The sequence below is a fragment of the Manduca sexta genome, chromosome 17 (genome assembly GCF_014839805.1).
Source record: "Manduca sexta isolate Smith_Timp_Sample1 chromosome 17, JHU_Msex_v1.0, whole genome shotgun sequence".
Lineage (NCBI taxonomy): Eukaryota > Metazoa > Arthropoda > Insecta > Lepidoptera > Sphingidae > Manduca > Manduca sexta.
Genome location: NC_051131.1, coordinates 15428981 through 15449308, shown reverse-complemented (window position 1 = coordinate 15449308; position 20328 = coordinate 15428981). Strand labels below are relative to the sequence as shown.

At 33.4% G+C, this 20328-nt stretch overlaps 2 protein-coding genes across 2 annotated transcripts; one reads left to right on the top strand and one right to left on the bottom strand.

The window, feature by feature from the left end:
• The first annotated feature begins 120 nt into the window (after positions 1-120).
• On the top strand, positions 121-9311 carry LOC115448164 (F-box only protein 21). Its single transcript, XM_037439734.1, has 9 exons — positions 121-650; positions 1719-1864; positions 2334-2520; positions 3964-4170; positions 4945-5264; positions 5786-5921; positions 6475-6555; positions 7034-7250; positions 7707-9311. Exons 3-9 carry the CDS (start codon positions 2344-2346, stop codon positions 7784-7786), a joined length of 1218 nt encoding a protein of 405 aa, XP_037295631.1. The 5' UTR covers positions 121-650; positions 1719-1864; positions 2334-2343; the 3' UTR covers positions 7787-9311.
• LOC119188464 (dnaJ homolog subfamily B member 6-like) lies at positions 9308-20022 on the bottom strand (the record flags this gene model as incomplete). The annotated part of the gene is given in 6 exon segments (XM_037439736.1): positions 9308-11169; positions 12883-13144; positions 14330-14512; positions 19230-19236; positions 19238-19340; positions 19927-20022. Coding segments are annotated over 6 exon segments (720 nt in total). The 3' UTR covers positions 9308-11069.
• Positions 20023-20328: the final 306 nt, after the last annotated feature.

Genomic DNA, 20328 nt, shown 5'->3' with positions numbered 1-20328 from the left:
CCTCGCATTTGTATAAAAAATACATAATCTAAAATATTTCAAATTATATCGTGCCTGTTTTTCGAATACGTCGAGCGGCACCGGCAAATGCCTAACTACGTAGTGGCCCAGAGACGCGTCGCCAGTCCGTTGCCGGCTTACGCCACACGCTCATCGCTCGAGTTTCTGCATGATAACGCTCATAATACCTAAATTTAACCATTTGTTTCGTTTTCCCCAACCTTTTATAACTTAACGTGTGCTGCATACATATACCGTTACTGGGTTCGTGTCCGTCCATCATGAATTGCTAGAGAATGCAACCAACTTCGAACTTCGCAAGAAATCAGCCACCAACGGCTAAGCCGAAGAACTCTGACCAATGCGAAGCGCTTACGAGACGGCAGTTTCGTTTATTGGGAAGAAAAACTGTTGCGACAGTTCTATTTCTTTTTCGATTGTACTATAAGCAACCATGGTGAATTCTCTGCTGTAGACTAGTGGAATTTTCTGATCTAAAAATCTCGACAGGTATTTTTGGCAATACTCTCTTGATGCTAACTTGACACTGTCTAAAGAATATTAAAGAGACCAAGATTCGTCAAAATCTGAAGATGCAATGTCAGGGCTATATGCATTAACACCTCCCAGCCAAACTCTCTTAGTTTTTGGTGAGTAGCTGAAGATGTGTGTGGTCTAGCGTTATCGTGATGAAAGACCACACCGCATTCTAAAAACTTCTTGCTTAAATCTCATTAGTTGTTAGCATTAGAGATCCGAATCGATAGTTCTGCCCAACATTAAAGCTCATAATTAAGAATGCACTTCCAATCCCACCATACACATAGCATCACTTTATGCGAATTAACCCAGGTTTTGCTACAGTCTGTGAAGCTTGACCGACCTTTGGCCACGATCTTTTTCGCATGTTCTTGTCGTACGTGATCCACTATTCATCTCTAGTTGCCAATCTCTTTAGAAACGGTTCGCATTCATTACGTCTCAACAAAAGAATCGCAAATGAGTACACGGTTCATTAGGTTTGTTTCAGAGATCTCGTGTGGCACCCAAATATGGACCATTTTGTGTACCCAGCTTTTTCAAACGGATCAAAGCTGTTTTGTGGTCAAGTCTCAATTCTTTAGGTATATCCTAAATACCGATATGTCGATGTCGCTCTACTTTTTCAAAACTGGCGTCCAATTTACTTCCGTCACAGTGCGACCAAAGCCAGGTGCATCTTTAATATCAAAATTCCCGGATAGAAAACGCTTAAATCATCCTTGTGCTACTCTTATTGACACTGCATCAGGACCTAAAACATCACATTTTTTCTTTTTTTATGTAAGTACCTATGTATCGAATTTTTCATTAGATTCATCGTTCACCCATTTTGACAGAAAGAAAAATAAATGAAAACAACATTTTACTAATATGTTTCTTTTTTTAAATGTAACCTTTTTAATGTAATCAAAACCAGCTAGATACAAATAGTACAGCCAAAGAGATTTTATTACAAGTATTACATACTTATGCGAAAATACTTTTCCCCCACCTATTATTATGGTATGGCCCCACATTAAATAATATTTGTTTTTCATTATAATATTATTGTATCCGTAGTTGTATCGACGTTGATGTATTGAACTCGTGCGCGAACAGTTGCAGTAACTGGACGAGCGTCGCGCTTCAGGAATGCACGACAGGAGTAATAATTACATTAACTATTTATATTTTAGGCAAGACAATAGCTTAACATTACATGATGTGAGAAGGTTTTTTACAATAGCCTTAAACAACAACATGCACTATTATTACACAATTTACCTATTACAAGACCTGGTTACTATTGGAGCTAAAACACTGCATTGTGGGAGGGTCACCCGTAAGTATTACTGTACAATTGTTGAGTGTTTAGATGTATGCTAAAAGGTTCTTCATATTAAATTAATTACTTAATTTTTAAATGAAACTTTATCGATAAGATTGTGTCGCTTGGATATTGCAGACTTAAAATTACATAGCAAAGTACGCCCATAAGGAAGTATAATATAGGGTATGCCGTATACGCCAAATCACGCCATATTCTATTTGTTTGTCGTCACAACTGCAAAATCATATAACATGGACATATATCTTGATCACTTTTACGATTTATATATTATCTAATATTATTTATTTTGCTTTTTATAATTTTTGAATAAGTAACATTTTCTTATACGGTTATTAAAGTATGAAAATATGAATTACAGAGGTAATCATAACGGTTATACAAGTCTTCCCTTATTTTAATTATTAAGATAAGAAAATGTGCATAATTTTAAGCTAATATGGTGAATATGTCGTTCCCTCAGGCCATACACAATGACAGAAATGTATTATGCTAAAGTAGTGCTTTGCCATTTAATGCACTTATTTCTTTCTGTCAAATGGGCACAGAAATATAACACAAATGAGATGCTCCCTCAAGGCGTATTAACCTTCTTCCTGCAATGGGTTAATGTTGTCAAACTATACAATCAAGACGAAGTAAACAATGAGGTACGCTAGTGTAGTTTTCAGATTTCAGTTATCTAAACTCATCTAGTGACTAGATTTATGTCATAATTATTTACAGCGCGGGGTGCTTGACCAATCGTCTGAGGTGTAATTGTAACTTATTATTAATATGATATATTGAAACTCTATGTACTAGTATTGGCCAGTGTGAAGCTAATGGCACTTAAGTCAAAAAAATCGAGATAACGACCCCTTTCTTCAATTTCAAACAATTAAACTCGTGTTTCGTAGTCCAAACCTTGTCCAGATATCGATTTTGAAAGTAATTGGCCTTAAAATAAAAAGATTCATGAGGGCTGCCACTTTTACCAAATATAACTTGAACACACTTTCAACCCTAAATACGATATTTTCAAATGTGTGACGGCACTGAAGCGTTATTTACGCAAAATAAGCCCGACATTCGAAGGAGATAACTCCTTAAAAATTATATTTCTTACGTTTAATCTAACGTGTTTTTTATAAGTTTAAAGAATAAACATTAATATTTTTTAACGTTAATAGTGTGATTAACGTAGTGTCACTAGGTACGTAAGTACATCCACATTTGCAAAATACTGCGAAAAAATCTAATATCTGTCCTTAACAGTCTATTTAAATTTTAATAATTAAGACGTATTACTAAAAATTTTAATTGAACTTAATACTAAATCCATTATTATTAAATTTGTGACTTACAAATTTGTTCTAAAACACAGTTTCAAAAAAATATTAAAATAAGTAAGCAAGTAAACAGTAGTATTAATTATTATCATATTAAGACTGCCTTTGTGGCGTAGTTGTATTACGGTACGACTGCAGTGTTGAGGTCTCAGGCTCGGTCCAGGGTCGGGTCGGGCAAAGTAATATTGGGGGTGTTCTAGAAGAGGCACGTGCACAACAGTGAGACAGTATATTACAGGGCTGATATTATTATTATCAATTATCAACCCAATGTCCCTAATTTATGCCCAATATGACGATAGGCTCGCCCCCTATCACATTATGGGAGGGAATTCGCACGGCAGAAAGTTGATGCATCAGTTGCTCCTCTGGCCACCCCTTCGGGCATAAGCGATGTGCATGACTGTTGTATAGATGGATTAATTGCTTAAATGTTAATGCGCATGCATGGTGGACTCCGCCCACAATAATATTGAAATCTTATTGATAAGAACATTCACCATTCTAAATTAAAACATTTTTTCTGTAATGTCAATATTTGATATTATACAAACATATAAATTTTAAATTTGACTAGTCTAATTATTTACATATACCTACATAATGCATTCAGCGATTCAAAACAACGTTTTAGATAAAATATATCGCGATTAATTTCATTTGTTATTTATGTCTTTTGACATCATTAATATTTCCTAAACACGTAAATTCATTTTGATATTTCTCACCTTGAAACGACAATGACAATGTTTTATTCAACAGATCAACAATTTGGTGCGCGATGTGGAAATGCTATTGGTACCCGAAATGCCTAAAACATCGGTGCCAGGTGAAGTAGTCAAACAAAGAGTAATGAAGAAGATTCTAAAACAGCGTGAGGTTATATCTGCTATCTCTCAAGTTGTGTACAGATATCGACAAATAGTCGTTACGCCTGCTATGGATCTGGACACTCTTAACATTATCGAGGTAAACTGAATATATAGTTCAGAATTTTGCTTTAGTTACTGTGGGCGATTGAGGACGTAATTTAACAAACGTTTAACGGATAGAACGTGACTTAAACACAACATGTACTTAACGCATAGGATTTTTTTATCCGCAGTTTTTGAAGTGGGCAGGATATGCCAACTATACTGGCGTAAACTTAACGTTGGCCTTAACGTTGAAACAGCTAGATCGGTCTATTTTAATTACTTTCATAGTTTAATGAGTTATGGAAATGAGAGTTAGGTATGGAGAAAAAGCAATATTTACTTTTTTCCAGGAAGTAGCTCACACACGCGGAGCCGCCACCAAAGCCTATAATTTATTAAACGTAGTTGCCCAAACAGGAACCAACCCAAAACAAAATATTTTCTATTAGATGATGTTTACATTAATATAGATATTTATTTGTTCAATTAGTTGGCTGGTACTTATGAAAAAAAACTGTCAGTTTATAAAGTAGTGACTGAGGTATCTTGAACAATTATTTGTATGTAATAAAAGTAATATATCTGCAATTAACGGTGACCATTCTTTATGAGTAACTCGAATTTGATGCGGTTGTGGGTAGGTTCCTTTTGCATAGCCAAGTCTGATTGTAAACGAGAAATAAGAATATTGGAATATTAGTTTTTTATAATTTTGCAATACACAAACCAGGTTAACCTAATGTTTATGCTAAATTACATTTTCAAATTATCTTCCAATGAACTTACGTTCCTTTCCATTATGGTATAGTTGATTGTGCCATTTCAGGTATTGAAGAAGAAAACAGGACATGTTATAGCCGTTGCGGCCATCTACCAAGCCATCGCGGCACAGTGTGGCATAGCATGTAGTGTGATTGCCTTCACTAATCACTTTTTCTTAGAATGGATATGTACCGATGACGAGCGCAAGACACAAGTACACAAAATAAATATTGAGACTGGCGAAGTGCTATCAAATCGTCGGTGTCCGTTTTCAGACCGGTCCGCGGACCGCGCTTGCGCATATTGTGCTAATTCCTTGCTGCGGTACATTATTACCTCTTTCACTAATACCGTCGGACCGGGACACCTCGGAACTAACAATTGGTATGTAAATTATACATCTTAATATAACAAAAAATATTCGTTACGTATAAATAGGGGTATATACGTAAAAATAGGGGTTGGTGATAGAAGGGTATAAATTTAGGGTTGAATGTATTTTTTAATGCGACATAATAAAAAAAAATAAAAAAATAAAAATTTGTATAGAATTATAAAAAATGTTAAGGGTGGACAACCCTTAACACTTAGGGGTATGAAAAATAGATGTTAGCCGATTCTCAGACCTACTGAATATGCATGCAAAATTTGGTTAAAATCGGTAAAGCCGTTTCGGAGGAGTATGGAGACAAACATTGTGACACGAGAATTTTATATATTAGATATAAAGCTGAATAGTCTGTTTGTTTGAACGCGTTAATATAAGACTTTACTAAACGGATTTTGAAAATAATCTCTTGAGTGCTATAGACTACTTTTTATCCCGGAAAACATTTTCATGCGAGCTGCGCCGCGGGTAAAAGCTATTTTTGTGCTATTCCAGTATACTATGTATTATTTTTTAGGTATAAGCAGAATGCTTTTCTTCTCTATGAATTTCTTAATCCCGAAGCAGCACCGGACAGTCCGTATTACAATTATTACCGGTATTTAATCCATGAAGTGCCTCTTAATTTATTGTCACCCATTGGTATTCAATACGTAAGTACTCGTATGTTCACTAAATATAGCCAGGAACATTTATTACATATTAATAAATTATTATGATCTAAGACTGATTCTTTGATAAAAAAAACTTAACTACTACGATAGGATCCATAGCCATAGCCACAATGGATCAACCAGAATAAAGTTTGTTAGTCATGCTTACAGACGAGTCATTTTTATTCGTTTATTCTTACCATTAAAGATAGTTTATTAGAATCGACCGTAATGAAAGCCAGCTGTAGAAAAATTCAATATAATAATAATTATTATATTCTTTCAAACCCTATGAATGTCATAATATGTATGTGATTTGGAATTATGGTGTAGTGAAGGAAGTGCGTGACACTATTATTGCGCTTATATTGTCGTGACACATCTTCATAACCTAACTCAATACAAGGTGTCGAAGCTCCTGGCGCTTCACGGCGCACGCGCGAGACGCGTCCAGCGCCATCGCATGCGCCGTAATATATCAACACACCCCGATAATTGAATTATATATTATTAATTAAGTATTTATAATAACATTTGTTTACGCAAATTACAGATTGAAAATGAACATTTGCAAATATTATCAGCTCTGACGTATTTAAATGCACCTGCTAACACTTGCAGGAGTAGCCGAAGTGTAAGTATTTTATTATAAAATATATCTAAATATTTATTTAAATAAATTTTGTATATTATGCATGTGAAACCTCGGAGTGGTAGATTTTGTAATGTTAAAAATTGCACGATGTACAATATAAAAATAGGAATATAATTATATTCGCCATTTCATAAATCAATCGTTGTAATCACAATAATACTAACAAGGAAGTCGAATAAGTCGCAACGCCCATGGCGCAAAACATTCTTAATAATGCTAATAATGCTTTTAAATTTAATTAAATAAATCAACACAAGTAAAAATATCTTCATAAATTCTAATTATTTACCGATTACTTTTTTTTTCAATTACTTAATTCAGATTTCAGAATGTCGTGTACATTTTATTCACATCAAATGTAAGAGAAAGCTTGCCTCGCTTCGAGTCAATACTGGTTACACTCATGCTGTAAGGATGTTGTTTACTGTATTATTGAAAGACTCGATTACGTTTACAGATTATACTTAAGAAACGGAACAGTCAGATAAAATATGCCGTTGGAATGATATGTTTTCACAAAAAGTATTTGTATACGGGTATTATAATCGGCTGGGATGCAATATGTGACGCCAGTTGGAGTCAGCACCCAGAAGTTAGAAATCTGCAGTTTGGCCCTAACCAGCCTTTCTACAATGTGATTGCCGCCGATGGGTCCAGTCGATATGTACCTCAAGGTAAACGATATTATACAATATTGCCTCTTCTAAGCATAATGTATTACTACCGATCCGCCCCGTTAGCAGAACATATAGATCACGTGCACGAACTGTAAGGTGATTATAACGGAAAACTTTAAACTCGAAAAACTTTATTACGCGAACGAAGCCGCGGTAAAAAGCTAGTAAAACATAAAACAATAATGAATCTATAATAGTTGCAAGTACATTTTAAATATCTATGTTTTGCAATGACAGATAGTGGGTTTTCAAATTTCTCTTGAACGCTGGAACTTGATTTTACCACAATTCCAAGTGTTGACAAGGTAAAAGATTCTGATTTTGCGACTAGATGGCAAAACTTTCGTAGTGCACGTTCCCTATATTGACAGCGTCCAGTTGTAGCCACGTGATGATCCTCATTTCGTTTCGCCGGTTTGATTTTTATTTCTAACAGTTTTTTTTTTTTTTCAGAAAAACTTGTATTCGTGACGAATCCACAGCGCATGATCCAACTGGAAGATTTTTTTAGCACGGGAATTTACACATTTTAATGGATTCGCGTACGTACCAAATAAAGAGAAGAGGGTAGAATATCCTGAAGATTTGCAAATAAGTGAAATGTTTTTGAGTCGAGCTGAAAATAAAACTGGAGTTTGTTTGACTGATCCTTACGCCGTTTGTACGTAATATTTTATAACTAGGCTATATTATATAAGATTACCAATGCAAATATTTGTGAAAACTGTTACACCGTTACAAGTACACAGAGCCACCGCTGAACGGATTTGAGTGAAATTTAGCACACGGATATTGATTTTGGGATTTTTATAGCTGGAAACGCTTTGGATTGCAAGCGAAGCCACAAGCTACACATAGTTTTAATACAAATATTCCATCTAAAAGATTCGGAACCACAGGTTGGAATGTCTAAATTAAAGTACCCACTCGCAAGTTATTTCTTTACGCCCTATTTATAAAGGCATTTTTTTCTTTATCCACTTTGCAGTCATATCGAAAAAAGACGTCATGAAATATAATTTTATGTGGAGAAAAAGAATGTAAGATGCGTGTTTTTTGAACGATTTCATTTGATGTAATCTTTTTATTGGTTCATCGATTTTTTTTTATTCCGTGGCCTGATTTGAACGAATCTTTTATAGATTTCATTGGTACAGGACTCAAAATAAATTAGAATTTTGATTATTTTTTTGTTAATTTTAATATACCTTCAATTTATTATATAGTATAAAATTTCATAAATAAATAAATATTTAATATTGTTGTTTGACCTTGAATTTAGGAGATGGAGTCGGAAAGTCGATATAAAGTAGGATGAGAATGATTATTTTTGTATGGGGTTCAATTAAATGTGTTTTATGACTAGCGATGTAATCTTCACCCTAATTGGTGTTATTATGTTTACATACACACGAAATATCTTTTTCAGTCGATAATTAATTTCAATTGTTAGCACTTGTAGTAATAGTCAATATAAATGGGGCACCGCCTTCGGAAAATATTTAATGTGCATATAATCATAAAAACACGAGATCGAAAGATTAATTTGTTTTTCTTTTAATAATTTCTTATAATATGTATATAAAGTATTTTTTTTTGTTTGTAGTGGTTTTCGGAGTCCTTTTATACGATTACGATTATATGTTTTAAGTCAATATTGAAAAAAATAATGTAGATACCTACGTCTTTTTTATTATGACCACAGCTAAGTTCTAATTAAATTAGGGCAGTACTTGTGTTGACTTTAAAGTATAAACTATATATAATATACGTATAAACGTATTCATTGTTTTATCTGTTCCTCTAAAATTAAAAAAGGCGTTATCAAAACCAATTCCTTAAAAGGAAAAGGTGATGTGAATAGATATTTATAAGATTGTTTCTTTTTTTATTCAGAAAGAGAATTATGAAAATTGGAAAGTAATACGAAAGATCACGCAGGTTTATGTAGTATTACTGATTAATATATTAAAATATGTAACTATTGCGTATCACATAATTCTCTATCGATATAACGATTGGGTGCAGGTATTTATAAAATAAAATAAAATAAGCATATGCAAATTATTATTTATTTAATCCTTCCTTTTGCTGTGCTGTCCGGATGCCGACAATTTTAGAAACGAGATCTCGCAAGTTCTTATTTACAATGTAAACACGTAGATACTACATAATATTATTCTAAACGGTCGTAATGGCACTACTGAATATGAAAACATCTAATATGGTGTGTCATCTCATCCGTGGTAAGCAATGTACAGTACAGACGTCTGTGAAACATCTATCGATATTCAATTTAAGTACATGGGTAATAAAAATATTCTATAATTCATTTTAAATTACGTACATACATTAATATCGAAACCACGTAAGCGCAATACGATAGAATGAGCACGTCCATTTGATGTACATAGCCATTACAATTTAGAAAAAATATAGAAGCTAATTGTTGGCAAAGCATCGAAATATTTGGCCCAGAGAATAAAGTTTGTATTTATACTGTACTTATTAACACCTAGGAATGATAATTTTTCTGACAATATTCCAACGACACCTTTAAAGGCAAGAACAATTATATAATATTTAACTCTAGTATTCATATGTGCAGCGTTATGCCTAAAAGTACACGAAATTTACATATTTCTAGTTATATATTGAAGTGTGTAGTTTGGATGTTACATATTAATATAATTATTGTTAAGCACAATGTTGCATGTGGCAAGGGCGTGTAATTATATCTATGTGCAAGTATGAAACTAATATTTGATGTCTGTAATAGATACTGCAGATGCAACGAGGGTAGAAGCCTGTCTGGACTTGAATAACTTGCCACCACCTATCAAACACTGTGTTTTAGTATATTAAAGCTTTAACGACTATCAAGTTGAAATAGTGTCATTAGAAACACTATGTACACTGCGGAAATAAAATGCGATAAATTGAAAATAATGAATACTTCATTTATATTTCGTAAGTTGTTACATAGTTCGAAAGCAATAGTATTTTATTATACACATAAATTGTTCCATCATCCTCGAAATTACAAATAAATGTGATATCTAAAGGCTAATTACTAAAAATAAACTTATAAAGTTGGCAGCAACATGATAAATCGCGAGTCGCGCCTCACGAAATGTAAAAAGGATGAAACAATGATCGGGACCGCATCGGGTTAAAAACAATCATTCAGAGCGAGATGCTATTCAAAATTTTGTTTACCATTTCCACTCGCCTACTTATGGTTAAAAGTTACGTTTGCAAGCACATTAACTCTGAGTAACTAATATTAGGATAAAATTTTGTTGCCGTCACTAAAATATATCGACAGTTAAAAGACCAACAAGTTCAAGTGATATTTTCATTAAATTATTCATATAAAGTTCAAAATAACTAAAACCAAAAGAACTAAACAAATTTTGGTGCAACTTAAAATGTACTCGGCACGTACATAATTGAAAAGTTAGGTATCTTTAGGTACCTTCTTTACATTATTCGTTAAAAGCACTTGGCCTATAAGGATACACTTTAATTAGTCTATTAGTGTTCTCATATGTTTGCGAACGTTATTGATATTATGAACACAAAACTTGATCCAAAATAATATGTGGCACGAATTATGGTTACTATTTAATTCAAATAAATGACGTATAGTAAAATAACTAGCTAAAAAAGTTGACTTTTAACTGTCGAAGCGTTTTGAAAGAAAACATTGATATAAATCAAAAGTAAAATTAAATTGCCGGAACTTATAAAAGTCGTATTAATTTGAATACAATTAACATTTGGATCATGTTTGGTTAAGAGCTAATATTTAATTTAACTGTATGTTAATGACTGAGGTACTCCATTAACAGTCTTTGATTTCAGGACCCCATTCTCGTAAGACATCACTGTCTCTCGACCGTTCTCCGTGACCCTGAAAATTATAAACCATACATTTACAAGCGAATATTATACAATATTTTACTTTCTTAAGGTTTAGTTACTTAATTCAAGCCCAGAGAAGGAAGTCAGATAAAGTCAGGGCTGATATTATTTGAAGAAGTCAATATCAGCCCTGTATTATATACTGTCTCACTGGTGAGCACGGGCTTCCTCTACTAGTGGGAGGGGTTAGACCTTAAGTCCGCCACGTTGGCCTATTTTGGATTGGCATCTTTATAAGAATAAAATAAATAAAATCTTTATGAGAATTTTGGATGACATCACATAGGGTACTTATGTGATGTCATCCAAAATTCTTATAAAGATTTTCAGCGAAAAATTCACAAAGAATACACAAAACTATTAGAAATGTCAGAGAGGCGTGCCCTATGGTTTTTAACCTGCGAAGAGTCTTGTCGATAGTTCATTCGACTGCCAACTAGGCTATCGCCGCTTATTTCCTTTATTAACCTAATTCATAATTAATTTGTTGACAAAAATATCATTACAGGCTGATATCACGTATCATTATCATTATAAACTGAGTATAAGATAACGATCCCATATAGCACGTATTTAGCGCCGTCGCTAGCTCGATTCACCTGCGCTGCTCGACCTTTTAACGTGTTCAGTGCCTCTAATGCTGGCGCCACACATAGCAAAATATTTGAATTTATTTCCTGGACCTGCTACACAGGATTTGCAAATAAAATTGCTTACAGTATTCAAAGAGACAACAAACACGATGGACCGCGATTTTGAAGGCGCGGTATACTTGTATTATTTGTAAGTATAATTATTTATTACATGTACCTATGTAAAATAAACTAAAAACTCCGATATGGAGCAAGATAACAATTTACTCCTTATTCTGATCCAGGCGACACTGACCAAATTTAAATTTTTATGGCTTTTACTTTTAGGTTTCCATATAATCGGTGCTCCTTCAAGCAACTCCATAAAACTGAACTTTGCCCAAATGTGCCAGGATACGCAAAGTTTTTAACTTTGAACGCTTTGCACATATACGCAAATACCCGTGCTACATATGTGTTTAAATATTTTTGCTATGTGTGGCGCCAGCATAAGACGCAATTATGCAACTTGCGACTGGGATCACTTGAAAGCAAAAAATAAGTATATGCGTTATGTTAATTCCGAATTTCGTCTCTGCCTGTCAAATTTCGTTCAATTCTATTTGTCACTTTAAAATTTCTAACAAACTTTTTACACCTTGTAAACAATTTGCGATACATTAATTGCTACATGTACTTATAAATTAAAATATTTTTTTGTAAGTTTAGATAAAGAGGGATAATCTCTGAAACTACATACCTGATTCAAAATAAACATACATTATTTCATGACTTCGAAATAAGTGTATGTTACATTTTATCCTGGGAACAGACTTATAATCCTGCGCAGAGTTGCAAGAAGAAGCCAGTTATAAATACTTTGATCACAATACAATAATTATCATACCAAATTCTATCATTAGAATAAATACGACAAAGTCGTTTACTATAGCCACATAGTCTGGTGCTGTTGGTGACAAATAAATATTTATCTGATTCTTTCATTTCTGATTTCTGATCATTAGTAATGACTATGACTACCTAATGAGGTATCGGGCATAATCGGGGGTTCATCGCATCGAGCTCTTGGTTTAAGTTTATTAAACGAAAAGTAAAAAAAAAGTCCTTACTTCTTAGTGGTGATTTTTTTTCCATTAACCATACGTGTAGTTGTAGTGGTGCTTCTCATGTTGGCGCTTCCCGGTCCCGCCAGTGAGCTGTTGAATGTGGAGAACGATGTGAACGTGTTGCCGTTGGACGCAGCGTGAGCAAATATGTCGTCTAGCCCCTGCATGCCGAAGCCGAACGGGCTGAACAGAGACGAAGTGAGAGAGGTACTCGGATGATGACTCCGGCGTCCGTGTCTGTGATGGTGTCCATGCCCATTGATTTCTGAAAATATAAAAATACATCAAATTAATAAATGTGAACAACCAACTACGAAGGCCTGTATAATTGTGCTGATCATCAAGGGATATAAACATCCCATGCTGGTCGACATTATCCTTGGGTTTCACTCCACTTAGTATCAAATCAAAGTAAGGGTGAAGTCACTTTGCGTTGCTAAAATAAAACAAAAACTTTACAGGGCTTTACTCTAACTCAAAAAACATCTCGTGTCTCAGGATGGCGAGCGCAATGGAATACCAAACAATACTTTATAATTCAAGGTGTTGGATGGTGTCTCTGCTGTTTATGGGCGGTCGTATCGCTTACCAGCAGGCGAACCGCAGGCTCGTCTCGTCATACAAAGCAGTAAAAAAAATCCTAATTAATAATCTAATTACAAAAGTAATTAACTACGCCCTACACAGCTATAGAATACCTATATCTCTAAAGCCTAATCCATGATGTTCAAGTAAATGAGTAATGGCTAAAGTAATTAAGCCATGTGTTTTCGTTCTCTAGTCTCTACCACTTCCTAGTAGTATAAATTAAAGACTAAATGAAAAGTCGAAAAGTCTCAATCACGGCGTCTAAATAATACCTACTGTTTATACCTATTATTCGTTAATACTATTTTCAAATGCTAGGCACATAACAAATATATGGTTTATATAATATTTTTGTTTCTAATATATTATTATATTACGCATTTATTAAGACCGGATTATAGGCATTTGCATATTTTCGCCATTATTGCCGGTTTATGTATATAATGCCTAAAATCATGGGATGGTTCATATTTTCACAATATTACGCGACATTATATAACTACCTTTCATTAAGATAACTAAAGTGAAATAAACCGAACTTTGTGTGCCTCATCAAAGGAGCATTTTATTAGATCATTACTCTGTTAAACAAAAAAACAAGTTACGTAGGAATTTCATTAATGGATGTTGCATATAATGATATGCATATTTTAACCATTTTTTAATCATTTGAATCGTTTAAGTTGCCTAAATTCGGTCTCCACTCATTAATAAACAGTTCATTGGAATAAATTGTATAAAATTTTCTTTATAAATACAATTAAAATCTTGTATCCACCGAAAACTTCTACACAATTGGTTACAATACTTACATAGGTAATAATTAAAGCGGTTTATAACATTAAAACTAGCACAATATTACCTGCGAAAAGATCGCTGAATGAAGAGCCGCCAAAGAATTCTCTGAAAACCTCTTCGGGGTCTCGGAATGTGAACGGGAAGCTAGCGTAGCTATATTCATAATCGTCGTCGGCGGCAGCGCGGCGTCCTCTGCAGTTATTCAGTCCCTCTTTACCGTACTGGTCATATACTCGTCGTTTCCTCTCTGCGTAAACACATTATAAATTATAAATTAATAATAATTTGATTATTGATATATTAGCAGTATCGGATACCTAATTAAATTGTTATTTGAATAACCCTAGAAACACATTTTTTTGGCAGTACTTTATCATTGTTAACTTTTGCAAGTCATTATTTATTAATTTGCTCATATCGGTACTTAATACTATTAGGAATATACATACACTACATTCTAGATAAAACGATTATTAAAAATAATTGCATCGACACTAAAAATCATTGGATAAAAATACCTTATATTGTAGTTAGTAAATATTAAGTCAAGATCAATTATAAGCAAAACAATATCAGGTTAATATGTTTTCAAATTATAAAGGTAAAACAATAATCAATCTGAGTGTCAGTAAGATAGCGCACTGCGTATGTTTGGTAAAATAATAATTGGTTTTAAAATAAACTATAAATAAATAATATTATAATGTCTTTATTATGATTCTTTCGAATTTCTTTGAAATAATCGTGATTCTACGAATTATGATTTTTAAATGCCTAAATTGACGTGTATAAAAATATATCCACTTATACCGAATTCCGAGGCATCGTAATGAAATATACTCGTATGCATGCTCCACATAAGTGGGTTAAAATTACTGTTAAAATCGTCTGGGTAATTGTTATGCGTTACATTAGCAACTTGATTTTTTTATATGTCAGACTACATATTATAGTATGTTTTCGATACCATCGTAAAGTGGAGACATTTTTTAACAGATTAAATGAGCGAAGTAAGCAATAACTGGACGGGATAACCATTGTCTAACAAAAAACAAACGTTAAGTTAGGTTACTATAGTGTATCGCAAGACAACAGTGATTTCCATAGACTCTAGAGTCCTGGTCGTAAGGTGAGTGTGATTTCTATAGACTCTTGAGTCTATAGAAGGGACCAGAACTCTTGAGTTCTGGTCCCTTCCCTAATATCGTCAGCTGAGTGTTATTTCTACACACTCAAGAGTCATGTTCCTTTCCTAATACCTATTATTATCTTTATGGCTGGTACAACATCCACAATTCCTATGGTATTTTGGCCTGTAGATAATTATGGGTCGTGGAGATCACCAGAGCCCTTATTCTGTATGGTAGTGTAAACGCGTAACGCGGCCGTGTCATGTTATCTTCGAGAAATGTGCGTGAAATGGTATTCTGTATGCCAAATTTCTATAGTCCTAAACATGATGCGTTGTGTTACGTGCTTGTTACGCATTGTTAAAATAACGTGCGGGATAGAGAATAAGGCCCCAGGTGTTACGTTTCTCGTGTGCCGACCTGTAAAATATTTTTTTTAATTCGACTAAATGCAAGGTATTCCTAGTAATGGAAAAAAGGAACCCCCTTACATTAAAACATAGTATTTAAGTTTGTATTCTAAATGTTTATTCGGTGGCAAATAAAGTGCATAAGACTGTCAATTATCGCTGTTAACACCTACATAATAGTAAAAATACTTATAATTTCCAGACATCAAACGATCCATCCATCCGAAAACTATCAATGTGGTCTTTTTACAATCAAATTCAATATCACTTGGATGAACAATTTTATACAATTATAATGTAACATAATGATAATACAATATTTTACTGATTAATATGCAGCAAAGTGAATGTTATGACTTGTACCTTTGGTATTTAATTTTCTATGCTGAAGAGAATTTCAATTGAAACGAGTCATTGTGTTGTTTTATCATGCTTTAAAATGACCTTTAGGTGGTTATTACTAACATAAAATCAATGAATGTGTGACAAAACGTCCTTTAGTGAAATGAGTGCGTAGGCGAACGCATCGTTGGGTCGGTGTCGTTCAAAGTTGTGACGTCATCCATTTTACAATTACGAAAACTGTATCAGTACTATGATATATTTTTATACATGGAGCAAGAATTAAATATAAGGGAACAACATCGCGAAATTTATATATTTACGAATCATTAAATTCAATTTTAACAATAAAGTATTCAGTAGCAGCAGAATTCGGAATTAAAAAATGGCCGATTTTCATAATTTCTTTGGTATGATACTTAACAAGGCTGTGATCTAAAAAAGCTCCTCAGCCAAATCATTACACCCGGTTTCTCGGTTTACCCTCTCACCTCCTTAAAGGCCACCACTGATTATATCAAGTACTAGTTCCTTTTTTACTAGTCCTTTTTATGCAAAGCGTATTTGTTTTCTTTGAATTTGTATTCATAAAAGCGAATGTATAATTATAAATAAAGTGTTTGTAGGAAACAATATTGTTTTGTTTTCATTAGTCATCTGTAACAGAATAGTTCTCCAGGGAAATCCATCATGCCAATATATTCACACACAGAATAATTATTAAGTATTGAAAATATGGCTGAATATAGCTGGTGCATGTTACCATTATGTAATATTATGTTGATTATCTGTTTACTTTGCCAAAATTTTAATTTACTTAATTCCAATGCATTTATTGAAAGTAAAGCAGCCGAGGTCTACTGGCTAGGGGAACCGATAGCTGATATAAAGTTCGCGGGTTAGAACCCATCGTCAGCGCCCGCATGTCTCAATGATCAAAGTAAACTTGGACACGTAAGGGTTCTCAATAAGTATTTTGAAGGTATGTGGAGTCTACCAACCCACATTAGTTATACTCATGTTCGCAACAATTCTATGAGGACGCAAGGTGCGTCCAAACGCATAATATCGACAATTTCATAGTTTTCCTCGACCTGATATTCAACAGAAAAAAAGTTGTATCTCAATATTGGCCAATCACAGAGCCCTATCTTTACGCACTGCAAAAGTTATCACACCGAAAAAAACTGAATTACTTTTATTTTCATAACATTGCAACGTATTTAACTAAGTAACGTTTGTCAATACGGGCTTTAGAGTAGTAAAGAAAGTCCATGCCAGCAACAGCACAATTCTTTTCGTTTTTCATATAATTATTGTTATTTTTCCTCAAATATAATAATGTTTAAATGCCCAGAATTTCAGTAAAATTATACATAATAAAACCATGTGTTCTGACGGTTTCTATTTTTCCAACTTCTATGTGAGATCAACACCACACAATTACTTATGGAAGCATGTTTCACAAAGGATTTACCTTCACTAAAAGACCGATCGCCGGGCTGACGTCAATTCCCTCTAGGGAAAATACAATACATGTATGAACTCCTATATTATCCTTGATGGATTCAAACTTAAAATGACTCATGTAAAATTACTCATAATATTGTCAGTTGTTGTTAAATTTGGCCTTTCTAATTCAATATGCATATTTTATTCATTTTTATGATATTTAGTATAATATTATATCATTTGTATTTTATTATATCATTTCATATTATTATTCATTCGTATTTTAATAAAATATAAAGATTTTAAAGAGATTCAAACATAATTTTCTTTTTAGTAATTTGATTCTATTTATTAAATGCAATTTTATATTAGCTTCACTCACACAAAACCCATTCTTTGGTTAGTAGAAGGCAATTGACGGCTGCATGTTACTTGCATAAAAGTTTTGAATATTATCACATTCGAGACTGACATATTTCCATCATTTGATGGTCTTAACAAAACAAAATGATAATATTCAAAGCATCTCAACCAATAACTCCTACATAAAAACAACAGCTACCAAAAAAGCGATGGAATGGTGTTTCTCCAAAAAACCCTTTGAAGCTAAAATGCGATGCCCATTGACTCCATTCTTGCTTTGGTATCTGTGACCGTGGTGACTGGATCCCGTGCAATCATATACTTTCCTTGTTTTCTACCCAACAACAAAATGCTATTTTATATCTCTACAATAAGATCTATGACAACATAACTACATGACAATCAATCATAGAAAGTCATGGCAACATCCTACATGGTTATAAATATTTTGTTGCAAACTTTCAGCTAGTCAGTTTTGTTATTTTCTCTCAAATATTTCAAGTTTTATAGTAAAAGCAACAAAAGAGTGATAGCTTGCAACTAACTTTTTAAAAATAAAATGGTGCATGTGATTTTAAATCTACATAACTAATTGCTGCCTTTAGTGACATAAGTGAAGAACACAGTATCTTTGAAAAAACAAGTCAAGTATACACATTCAATAATAAATCTTTTCAAGGTCACTTCAGCAAATCAGTTTTAGCCTACCTATTAATTCCACAATATCAATAAAGAAGAATACATCAAAATTTTATAACTAAATCTTAGTAAAAATACAATAAAAAATTTGACTTATGGAGTTTATTTGTTGCATTCATATTAAATCCTTCCTAATCGAGTTTCAACAATGAAGCCCAACCTCAATAGAATTCAATCAGCCCCCAATTGGGGTAACCCCAAGAGATATTATAAGGTGAGATACACAAGTTTATTCACTGTTCCTTTACTCTCATAGTCCTGTGAGATGGCAATCTGGCGTGATTGGAGAGAGATCAAGCACAGAACCAACGGCTTTTCATGCTTTTGAGGGAGTGACTTATCACATCACCAACTTCCTGACTCTGAACTGCGACTGGCTAATTTTTAAGATGGAACAACCCCGTCACAGTTACTGTTGTTGGCTCACCCTGAGAGTCGAACCCAGAACCGTAGCATGTTAGTCTTATTCGTACCGCGTATGCATTACATCTATGCCACTGAGGCATTTATATTATATGCACAACAACATAAACTATTTAAGTAATAAGAATATTAGTTCAATACATACCATCTGAAAAGAACTTCGTAAGCCTCAGATATTTCCTTGAACCTCCTGTTAGCCTCGTCTGCATTGTCAGGATTCTTATCGGGGTGCCATTTCAAAGCAAGTTTTCTATAGCTGAAAATAAAATAAAATTTACAAATTTAGATCATTTCTTCATCATTTATAATTTTGCTTAATTGTAATAAAAAATCATAGTCAGAACCCTACACAATTATATATCCACTAGGTAATTTCTTTTATTCCCAATGGACTATGCAGAGAAGAAATTTATGCACCTACCTTAAGGCAAACTTAGCAAATTAACATTTAAAATAAAACTATTTCTTGGACTTTATTGTATTTTTTTAAAATTATCTTTTCCTAACATTTTGAAAACTATGCAGCCTTTATGGTCATGGGTGGGACTGAGGTGTTGGTAGCCCAAAACATCTTCATGGACAAACCCATTGTCATAATTGGTAATCTAAATATTCAACTCAACAAGAAGCTCAAACCCAGAACTTCATAATTTACAAAGAAGTGTACAGTGTACAAGTAATTGTTTTTACAGTGATGTACTTTTATTATTTTACTCATGCATATTTTTGATGCCATGAGACATTCTGTCTACATATTGTTTACAAAGTATTGTCATCTTTAGTCTTACCGTTTTTAAAAACAAACTCATAATTGATGATTGTGGGTCTATAATTATACTTACGCTTTTTTTATTTCAGCCTCTGTAGCAGTCTTAGAGACACCCAGAATCCTGTAGTAGTCCACCATATCTACTCTCCCTTAAGGGGTGCAAGGAAACCTGAAAGTGTACAAAGATTAATTAACAAATATTGCATAAGAAACCCAAATCTATTTGTACCTTATAGTATGTAAATATTTACTACTGGTTTGTATGCCACAAATAGGAACATCTATACAAACTATGCTAAATGATCAATAAACCAAAAGCACATTAACTACATAAATAAATAAAAGTAAAACAAAGAATGTTTAGCTATATGTATATGAATGTCTCCTGTAAACAAATATTATTCAACACACACTTTTAGCTTTTTAGCGTATATCTGAAGGTCCACAGAAATAAATAAATACACCGTATACAAGC